The sequence below is a fragment of the Alexandromys fortis genome, unplaced genomic scaffold (genome assembly GCF_014885135.2).
Source record: "Alexandromys fortis isolate MF-2015 unplaced genomic scaffold, M_Fortis_MF-2015_v1.1 scaffold_108, whole genome shotgun sequence".
NCBI classification, from domain to species: Eukaryota; Metazoa; Chordata; class Mammalia; order Rodentia; family Cricetidae; genus Alexandromys; species Alexandromys fortis.
Window position 1 is genome coordinate 4,511,109 of NW_026067994.1, and position 10,964 is coordinate 4,522,072.

The 10,964-nt window shown below is 49.3% G+C and overlaps 1 protein-coding gene across 2 annotated transcripts; it reads right to left on the reverse strand.

The window, feature by feature from the left end:
- Positions 1 to 6,248: 6,248 nt before the first annotated feature.
- Positions 6,249 to 9,973, reverse strand: Spata19 (spermatogenesis associated 19). Of its 2 annotated transcripts, XM_050160033.1 has the most exons (6): positions 9,896 to 9,973; positions 9,678 to 9,734; positions 9,082 to 9,174; positions 8,865 to 8,956; positions 6,686 to 6,763; positions 6,249 to 6,315 (listed from the first exon to the last, which is right to left on the reverse strand). In XM_050160033.1, the coding sequence occupies exons 1-6, from the start codon at positions 9,971 to 9,973 to the stop codon at positions 6,249 to 6,251; spliced, it is 465 nt and encodes a 154-aa protein (XP_050015990.1). The 2 variants fall into 2 exon arrangements, with proteins under 2 accessions (XP_050015990.1, XP_050015991.1); XM_050160034.1 differs by lacking the exons at positions 9,678 to 9,734; positions 9,896 to 9,973 and adding an exon at positions 9,511 to 9,540.
- Positions 9,974 to 10,964: the final 991 nt, after the last annotated feature.

Here is a 10,964-nt window from a genome sequence, read left to right on the forward strand (position 1 = left end):
CTCTTAGAGGCCCCCACGACCACTGTTCTGACAGTTTGTGGACCTGGAGGTTAGTAACTATCTCCTTGGGAACGACAAGGTTCTCTCATGTTACAAAAAGCTTATGAAACAGTTCCCGGACGTTGAGGAACGATGGCCAGCAGCCATTGCAGCTACAAAGCACTGAGCAAGCCCCTTGTCCAGGCATATATGGAGGGAGATCATAGTGACTGCCCTGGCCCAAGGTTTCCCACGTGTAGAAAGAACTCCTGGAAACTGAATCCCGGTGAGGCTAAGCAGCTGCTCAAGATCACCAGCCACCTAAGGGGGCAATTGAGATTCCAGGCCCAGTGTATTCGCTATGCCGCCCCTCCCAGAAAAAGGTCCTGCAAGCGTGCCTCTGCTAGGCGGTGTGTAGCTCCTCCAGATCTTCCAGCACCCTCCTTACAAAGTAGAGTCGCTGTCTTGCTCTTCTCTCGGCCCTTCCTTCTCTCGTCCCAACCTCCCCACATGGTCCACCCCACACTCATTAAGCCAGCCTCCACGCCCAACCTGCAGACGGCGCCACGTAAGGACACAAACTACAGCGCTAGGAGGGGCAAGGTTCAGAACTCAAGGGGGCACTGGGCAGAGGACAGAAGTGAGGCCGGCACTCGGGCCCGAGTAATGGGCAGTGGTTCTGTCCTTCCTTGAGGACTACTGAGCACCAGGACTGGGAAGAGGGCGCTGGGCTACCCCCTACCTGCATCGGCATCCCTGTAACAGTCCCCGTTAGAAAATTCCGAAGCTGGTGAAATTGTTCTGTGACTACGCAGGGAGAGATGAAGCAGGTGGGCAGGGACCAGCCTCACGCAGGGCCTGCTTCTCTGTGGACCACTCAGAGTTCCCCAATTCTCAGGAACAGCTGCCGCTTTCTCTTGACTCTCTTTTCCCTCTCTAAGGAACAACAATTTTGGCCTCGCATAGACTGCTGGGTAATCGGAAAACACATCCAACAGTGTATCCGTTGACTTCCATGGAGGCCAAGTACTGCCTTCCCAGACCCTGGATGGATGGGTATATGTCCCTAGAGCGGTCTATGAACTAAGATGAGTTCAGAGCAGCACACACGTGCGTGCGCACACACACTCATACACACATGCACGCACACGCACACATGCACACGCTACACACACACATGCACACACACACGCACATATGCACGCACACACTCATACACACACATGCACATATGCACACACACTCATACACACACATACACACACACGCACACACTCAGTTGATCCCAGTGTGTAGAATACCCAGAGGATGCACCAACCACTAGCTCACCTGAGAGAGTCTACAGGGCCCTCTAGTTCCCCCATCCTGTTCACACTACACACCAAGATGAGTCCACCCCAGAAGGCTGAAGCTTGGGTTCCTCCTTGTGCCTTTTACCCCTGGGCCTCCAGCCTCTCTTTTGGCACCTGCCCCGCCCACCTGTTTTGTGTGGAGTACCTGCCTGCACAGCATCACAGCCAGCACGGTGCCTGCTTCTTTTCCTTGCGACCAACCTGCCCCATTTTTATCCACTGCTATTGCTGTAAAGAGACACCATGACCACCGCAATTCTTATAAGGCCATACCTTCGAAAAGTAACACACCCTAAGAGCCTGTGGGGACCATTTTCATTCAGACCAGACCAGCTAGTTTGGTAAGCTTCTTCCTTTGGTGAAGATCCAGGCAAAACCCCACCTAACGCAAACATCCCAAGACACCCACTGTGTCTTCACCTCGAGCTGAGGGTCCCCTCAGCATATGGTACAGTTCGTGAAAACAATGTTTGTCTTACATCCCTCTGCCATAGTCCTCCACAGAAATTTCCCCCAGAGATGCAGAAATTGCAGATAATGTTAGCAAACCCTTGCAGTCTCCCAGGCTCAGCTCAGTTCTGAATGAGACACCAATGGCTCAGATTGGACCCCGGTTCCCGTCTCTTTCTAGAATCAACAAGGTACATTAGGAAGCGATACCCACTTAGATAACAGGAACAGGCCAACAGGCTACATCCCCACGTGGAGGCCAGCTCCCTGCCCACCTGCCCAGGCCACCTCCTGCCCTATCCCCGCCCCAGAAGATCCATGACCCGCAAAGCAGTTATTAGCGCTTTCGGCTCCATTTAACCACACAAATGGCTTGGTCACAGCTGACTAGTCCCAAATTTGCCCTTGATTTTCTTTTAATTCGCCGTGGCTCAGTCCCCCTGTAATACAGGTAGAGGAGGGATATTTGTTCCCAAACTCCCCTCCTGGGGTTAATCATGCACAGAACAAAACTCCATTTGAGCCACTTAATGATTTCATTTCCACCCCGGGTTGGAAGGCGCTGTGTCTATAATACTAATGCGGCTCCCTCGTTCTGTATACTGCAGATGTCTGTGTGTGAGAGACACGGGAGAGGGGGCTCAGCAGCAGCCGAGCCATCCCCTCCCAGCCAGAGCTGCCGAGCACAGATGGGGGCCTCTCTTTTCCTAGGCTTATCTCCTTACACTGGGACACCTGTCTTAGGGAGTCATTTCAACATCCACCTGCAGGAACTGTACCTAGTCCCCCATAACAGGTTCATCCATTAGCCCGACCTACCCCCTTCCTCACACCAGACAATCGGAGTCAGGGCTGGTTCCCCGAACATCGTCCGGGCCTCAGGAGTGGCACTCGAACATCCTCAGGCCTCGGGAGTGGCACCCATACCTAGAGGACCTCTCCTTCAATGTCAGGGACTGAGAACGCCTCCGTCCTCTGTCTAAACAGTCCCTCCCTCCGCTGACAACAAGCTTTTCCTTCCTAGTAGAGAAACCCACCCAACCCCTGCTCCATCGTGCATACACTGTTAGCTTACACCGTATTTCAGAACCAGCGTGCACGGCAGCATCTCTGCCCCTCGGAGCTCCCCGGGATAGACTATTCACCGGACATCCCATATTCGCAGAGTATCGAATATAAGTGCTCAGAGCATTTTATTTGAATGAGTTGCCTCGATACCATTTTATGTGTGTGGACGTAAACTGTTTCCATAACTAAATAAAGACATTTAAAGCTGTCTCATCTCAAAGCTTCCCAAACAGTGCTAAAAATCTACTCCAAGCCCTGGTAGGGGTCTTAGAAAAAGACCAGGTCACCTTCAGGAAATGTCATTTGTGTGGAAATGGTGCCATCTAGTGGTTGTGAGGAAAATGGCCTCTCACCCAGGAAAGAACCGTGGGTTAGCACACCTCTCCCCAGAGAGCTATGCTCTCCCCTGGATATGCTGAGCCCTTCTCTGACAGCACCCCTCCTAAGTGCAACACATTCCACCTAACTCGTGTGTGCATCCCTGCTCGCCCTGTGTCTGTACCACTGGGATGGACTCAACATCCGGGGCCATTGAACTGGACTCCCAGCCATAGATTCTGGAGGAACACAGTAGCTATCGGAATCAGACTTGTGTGAAGCAGGTGTGTGCAAATAATCAGGCCAGGAATTTAAAACAACTTTACATAAATACACCAAGGGCTCTACGGGAACACATGGGCATGTAGGAACAGATGGATAATATAAACAGAAAGATGGAAACACTAAGGAAAAGTCTAAGGGAAAGGTCCAGAAGAAAATACAACACAGAAGTGAGAATGTCTTTGAAGGACTCATCAGTAGACTGACAATGTTAGCAAAGCATCCATGAGCCTCAAGAAATAACAGCAGGGGCTGGGAAGGGCGCTCTGCTCTAAGAGCTGGCTCTGTAAGCAGGAGGAACTGAGCTGAATGCCCAGCACCTCTATAGACAACAAGATGTGGTGGTTTATACTCCTAGTGCAGGGGAAGTGGAGACAGGAAGATCCTACACACACACACACACACACACACACACACACCAATGAATAGATAACATTATACAGGCCAAGTGTGTAACTCAGTGGCACTTTGTACACTCAGTATGCATGAGGCCATGGGTTCAGCTCCCATCACCAATGAAAAGCAAGAAATAGCAACAGAAAACAAACAAAGAACCATATAGGAGCTGGGGTCAGAATGTCCAAGAGCTACGTATCAGTCACCAAACATTTATGTAACACGTGTGTAATGGGATGATCAAGGGCACAGGAAAAAAGGCCACAGAAGTATTTGGAGGGGTAACAGGTAAGACCATCCCAAAACTCAGGACAGGCACCCAACAACAAATCCAGAGATCGCAAAGAATTCCAAGAACAGGGGAAAAAGAAAGGTCCTTGCCTATTCATACCATCTTCAAAGATTCAAAGTCCAGGATACAAGAACCAGTCAATGTAGAGGTCCCTCAGCAAAGGAAGGAGTAGAGAAGATGTGGTAAATATGCCCAATGGGAGTTTATTCAGGCAGAAAGAACATAATTATGTCACTTGCAAGAAAATGGTTGCAACGGGCTATTACCATATTAAGCAGATTAATTCTGTCTCAGAAAGACAGACATCACATATTTTCCTCTCCTTTCTGAATTCTAGATTTTATATAGATACATGGAGTCATAAATGTGCATATAACACAAAAAATAGAAGTAAAATTGTCTAAAAGACTGAAAGGGACTCACAGAAGTGAAGAGGGGAGAGAAAAGGAAATGGGATAATGTGCTCAAAATGCCTTAAAACTTGTGTGGAAAAGGCCTTACAAAACTCAGCACTTAAAGCAGTGAATGCAAAAAAAAAATCTTTAAAAAAAAAAACGTGGTGAAAAAGACAGAGTAGAGAAAACTCGCTGTCTATAACAAGCAAGGCTGAGAACTCCGTGCAGAAACCGTGCGAGAGCAGAATGAACTACTCAAATTCTGAAAGGATGGAAACACCAGCAGCGTTCAGGAGCCTGCACAGCCATCCTTCTAAAAGGAAAAATAACGACTTCCTCACACTCAAAAACAGAAGAGAATCTTCAGCTGTCTAGCAGGAAATATTTAAAGTTAGTCTGAGAGAAAAGAAAAGGATGCAGGCCAGAAACTGAGAGCCACATAAAGGAAGATGCTAAAGCAGCAATGAGTGGGCATAAAATACAGGAATCCCCAGAACTCCTGCAGGAAATCCACTCCACCCACCCAACTCCCTTCCCAGTCCACACCAGCATCCCTTCAAAAGTGCTGGGATCCCCTGCACTGACTGCAACACATGGCAGCGGAATAGCAGGTAGCTATGTGCCTCCAGCATCAAGCCTGCAAGGCACCTAAAATTGGATGGATGGATGGATGGATGGATGGATGGATGGATGGATGGATGGTGGATGGAGCGATGGATGATGGATGGGTGCATGGATGGATGCATGGATGAATGCACGGATAGATGGATGCATGCATAATTGAGGGAGAGAGGGAGGGAGGAACGGAAGGAGTGAGGGAGGGAAGGAAGGAGAGAAAGAGGAAGGAACGGCAAACCATCCACACCAACATCAGGGCTGGTTGGTAGATAAGATGTCTCTTTATTAACACGTCAGCAAGAAGATTCCAGTGTCATCATGGTGGTAACCAAGGGCTCAACCTCTATAGTCTTTCTGCTCAAGTCTGGTCACTCTTCAGGTCAAACATGAGGTGGACATCTTTGGACAGGGGCTGTTAATGGACTTGGGCGGCCTTCAACCTAGAAATCAGAGATGCGTTCAGTGAGCCCTCATGAAAATGTGCAGTCGGTTGAAGCCAGTGTCTGTTCCCCATCTTCACTTACAAGTCCTCTACTTTCTGTATAATGGTTGTCTGGATCAATGAGAACCCTGGACAAAACATGTCCTGTGCAGACTCTGGCATACAGAGAGCACTTAATAAAAGCTAGCATTGCATTTTCTGATGCTTTTTAAGCATGTAGCTTCCAGCTATGTGTCAATCATGTCTTTCACCCCACCCCCACAGCAGCTACCAGGGCCATCTCTCTTGGATAGGGCACGGTGACTGCTTCAGGCATGCTCCTCGTATTGGAATGGTTCCACCTCCAGCCTTTCACTTTCCAGAACTAAACAACATTCAGTTATGGCCAACTGCATTGTGCAAAGCCCAAGGAGCGGATGTATGGCCAAAAGTCCCTGCTGGTAGCAGGTTCAAATTCTGAACGCCCTCACTCCTACTGAGACCCTGTATCTCAAAGTAGAATTAGGACAGCAACATCTACTTGTCCCTGCCCTCACTGCTTCTGAGTGCAGACTCCTCACTCAGGAAAACGAAAAGCTCCCCATGCTAGGTCTCCCTTCCACTACCAAGGCTAGCCGCCCAAGCCACCCAGACCCTTACCTATGGGTCTCCTCACCTTAGCATTCTGAGCAAGACACTCTGAAGCTTGGGTCATCATATGAGTCACACCTGAGGTGAGATATGCTGCAGAGGGCAGGGGAGAACAGCGAGATGGAAAATAGCCTACCACCAGAGCCTACCTAGACCCAATCCCTTAACGGCAGAACAGGGCATGGGCCGAGTGGGAAGCACAGTCCTGAGCCATCATCGTGTGTAAACTTCAGAACTGAAGTCCAGGAAAGAAGCCCTCAGCCTGGAGTCATGGCAGGGGGGTACCATGGGAGGTTGATAAGGCCACCGTAATGTGGACCACAAAAGGAAAGAAGCCCTTGGAACTTCATGCCCCCGACTCATATTAGAGCCACCAGATGATTGGGATGGGCCTCTGGCTGACGTCATCCCCACCCACGTGTACCCAGGTAGGCACACAAGGCAATTGGTCACGAGAACTTACCTTTGTCTCACTTGATCTATGCGATCCTGCATGACATCTTCTATCATTTCGCTTGGCACTTGGAAGATACGGGTGTGGCTGGAAAACACCATCGCCCCATGGGGATCCTCAGCTGCTTTTTATATCAGCTGAGCCTAGCAAGGCTACTGGAATCAGGACTACCGGAACAGTAGCGGGGACTCCAGATGCATGTGCCTAAGAACCCACCCCCACTCTTCTGTTTCTTAAATAACAAAGGACCTCCCAGTCACCCAGCCTGTGGTTCCAAAGGTACAGGGAAAGAGAAGCTGGCCACCAGCAGGGTGATTGAACTGCTGCACTCCCCACTCCAAATTCCTCTCTCGTTTCATTGTGGACTCTTAGGATTGGTCCCATGACACAGGCCACTGTTTGCATTCTTTCTCTATGCTGACATAGCCTTTCCTTCTCTAGTCTGCTTCCTGTCTTTTCTCATGCCATTTCCCACTCCTCCCCTCCAGTCCCATTGTGCCCATGAAATACCCACTGCTTTAGCTGTGGTGCCCTTATGGTTCAGGCCCAAATTCTGTCTGGCCTCCCCCTCTGCCCACGGAGAGATGGGGGTATGATTGTGACTGTGGCTCCAACCAGGAGGAACCAGTTGGAGCCCATAGGAGATAAAGCAGGCAAGGCTAACGGTCCCCAACCCAAGGGGAAGGGGACCCTCCGAAAACAGGAGCCTCAGCACTGGGATGCCCAGGCTACGGGGCTCTCTTTTTCTCCTCAGTTTCCTGTTAATCAGATAATAGTACCCTATTAAAGAGCCACTCTGAGCTTCCTGAGAAGATCTGGCAACAATGCCTAATAAATGTGCAGCCTGGGTCTCAAGTTGTGCCCTCAGACCTTCCTCCAGGCTTCCCTAACACTAACTTCCACACACCCTACTGTCTGCTTCCTGTACATCCATGGGATGTAGGGCTGTACTTTGCTTTTTCCTCCTCCAGACCAGTTAGCAAGTACAGGCTGATGCATGAACACCTACTAAAAGAATGAAAAGCTAGTGCTGCCTCATGCAAAGGTGTCACCTTGACCGCCTACTACCAGAACTATGAAGAAAACCCCAGAATCAGTGCATTCTGGGAAAGAACAGATCGTTCACTTCCAATCTCCACTGAAAATTCAGAGTGGAGAAATACCATGTAGAGAAACAACTGATGTTCACGCCTGCCTCAGAAATCTTAAACTAATTGTAAAGCCAGGATTAAAGCAATATTAGAAGATGAGGTTGGTCCAAACCAAGGAGAGTAATGTTTATAACTCCAGAGTCCAATTCAAGCAAGGAGAAGCTGGGATTGAAGTGAGTAATGCTGAGGACCTCAATGCATTTCTAGAGAAAATCTCTTCACTGGGGGCTCTGAAATCCCACCATTGGTTGGCCCTCCCTAGAAGAGCCAGTACATATTCAAACACTCTACAATACGTTGTCACTGGCAAAGTGAACTCACGAATACCCGAACCCTGAAACAAAACTAAGCTTGCTGAGGAACGCAGTTTCCCCAAGAGAAGAGCAAAGTGGACAACATGACCAGAGGGACAGAGGAAAGAACAAGCCCCTTGGTCACGTATGGACTAGCTCGAGGAAGGAAGGATGTGATGATCTGGCCCTGATGGACTCAGGGAACAAAACTGGGATGCCTCTGCAGGAGTGGGGTGACTTCAGCACCCCACCCCCACCCGCGCCCCACACCTGGAGTTACAGCATCTTCAGGACCAAGTAAGGCTTGTGAGGACACGGGCTGCACCAAGGTGGCAGGAAGGTGACAACGTAGCTTTGTCACAAAGTTCTTGCCTCCGGTGCCGGGAGACCTCGGCACTGCCAGGCTCTCCGCACTGCAGAGTCGCAGATGAGCGCTTTGGCTTTTGCATTTTAAGAGCTATTTTCTTTCGGGGCTTTCAAGTGCTGCCACTTCTGAACAATTCAAGAGCAAAAAGAACAAGAATCCGAAACATATTCAGAAGCATTTAGGAAAATGGAGAGCAAGACCAGTTCCCCAGCTGCTGAGGTCATTTAAAAACGTACGAAGGAGCTAAGCCTTCCAGATAGCAAGACTCTTGCCGTAAGTCGCCAAAGCGTGACTGAGGCATTTCTCTGCCAGCAGAGGTGGTTTCTCTAGAACTAATGCGCCTGCTCAGGAGGCTGCCCAGCTCCCTGGGTACGTACCTCCATCTTATAAACTGGATCCTCGTTCTCTCCTCCAGGACTTCCTGATTAGGGTCTGCTAACATATCAGACTTGGAGAGTTGGTGCTTTACCTGGGAAATCGAGATTGAATACGTGTGGTTACCAGTCAGTGTGGAGGCCCACAGCTGGGATGTGCCCTTTGCCCAGGATCCCTCACCCCACACTGTCACCCCCACTTCCCCACAAACTCAGTTACCAAATCTCTGGTCACATGTATGTCGTGTCCGTGAGTGGGAGGGATGTTGGAAGACATCTTCTTCTTTATGTTCCGAGAAGCCTCCTCTTCTGTCTGGAAGATGAAGGTGAATAGTTTCCCTCTTGAAGTGCCAGGCTCCATCTGATCGCTTTCCAGGCCCCCCTCTTCTTCCTTCCCCTGTGCCCCTCCCTTCACAACACAAACACACACACTCGCACATGCACACGCACACACACACACACACACACACACACACACCACTCTAGCTCCATTCCCCCCAGTTTCTACACAAAGCTCCTCCATTGCTATTCCCCTCCGAACCTTTGGGACCTCCCCTAAGCCCTCGGCCCTATCCCAAAATACTTGGGGGACCACCTTGAGTAGAAGTCCCTCCTCTAGGATGTTTGGTAAGTCAGTGAGTAGCGATGCCGACACAAAACCCCACATCCTCTCAGACATTCGAGTGAATTAAAGTCAACACTAGACACAAACTTGAGTTTCTCAGTATACAGAGAGTGGAGCCCTGGTTCCTGCCCACCTAGTGATAACTGCACTCTGGAACTTGAGGCACTGAGTCACAGAAGAATTCTACTCACTTTATTCAACCAATGCTGCACTACGGATATGGCTTCACTTTCCACAACTTCAATGTCCTGGAACAAATTGGTTAAGGTGATGACCTCAGAAACCCTAGAGACCCACCCGCCACCGCTGCTAGTGTGACATGTTGTGAGGTGTCTGTGAAGCACCCCAGAACCACAGAAGAAGAGAAGATGGAGAGTCCCAGTTCCATGTGGCCGCCACCACCACTCACCGAGTTTGCCTTTGGTGGGAAGGGTAGCCCTACACTTTTCCGGGTAAAGATGTACACAATCCATGTTGTGATGATCATCTTGAGATTTACAGAGGGCCTTCTTGGCTCCCTCCTTCCATTGAAGCTGCTTGAGAACTTCTATGGAATAGGAAGGTAGTCGAAGGGAGACCCCCTCCCCCTGATTGGTTGACGAGTGATGATGTGACAATGAGCTCTTTCAACTTCTGGGGTCAGAGTGCAGAGGGAAAAAAGGGGTTTGAAGACTTCTTCCTTATGACATCTCAGAAAAGAGGGGACTTGGGAGATGAGGATAAACTATCCCCAGTAAAATCCCTGGGCAAGATACAAAGAGGATACCTAGCGAATAGACAGAAAGTCTCAGGGTGGCTCTCTATCTTAAGCAAAGCTAAGTAAAATTTTAAAATGAAATAAAAATATTTTACAAATCGAAAGAAACAATGATGACTGAAGCATCTGAACCCTTTAGATATCCATTCAGACCAGTGTCATGGTTATTTCATAATCTTCTCTTATGTGCAGGAGGAAATGAAACTGTTCCCCCAAACTGCCCAAAGAAGCAAATGCTCATTACAGATAGTTGTAATTTTTTTTGCCTGTTCTCACTATGCAAATAACTCAATCATTGAAAAGTAGACCAGGGCCTGAGGAGAAGATGGTTTAGCCAGTAAAGTACTTGCTTTGAGAACATGAGGACTAAAGTTTGATCTTCAGAACCATAAAGTGTGTGTGCATGTGTGTGGTGTGTGGTGTGCAAAAGTAGTTGTATCCCATGGGGTACTCAGAAATTGTGTGTATCCACCAGTCTCAGAATGGCTGCCAAAGCAAAGGTGAAGAGCGAAGCAGGGAAGCCAGGAAGCCATTACTGGCTTAAGAAAAGCTGTTCCAGCCAGGCGGTGGTGGCGCACGCCTTTAATCCCAGCACTTGGGAGGCAGAGGCAGGCGGATCTCTGTGAGTTCGAAGCCAGCCTGGTCCAAAGCTAAAGAGAAATCCTGTCTCGAAAAAAGAAAAGGGGAGGGAGGGAGGGAGGGAGGGAGGGAGGGAGGGAAG

What these genes read in the sequence shown, in the direction of transcription:
- Spata19 (XM_050160033.1), bottom strand. Translation starts at nt 9,973, where the DNA reads ATGATCATCACAACATGGATTGTGTACATCTTTACCCGGAAAAGTGTA. An exon ending in TCCCACCAAAGGCAAACTCG is followed by an intron (nt 9,735 to 9,895) that starts GTGAGTGGTGGT and finishes AATTTGTTCCAG; the next exon opens with GACATTGAAGTTGTGGAAAG. An exon ending in ATAGATCAAGTGAGACAAAG is followed by an intron (nt 6,316 to 6,685) that starts GTAAGTTCTCGT and finishes TGCCCTCTGCAG; the next exon opens with CATATCTCACCTCAGGTGTG.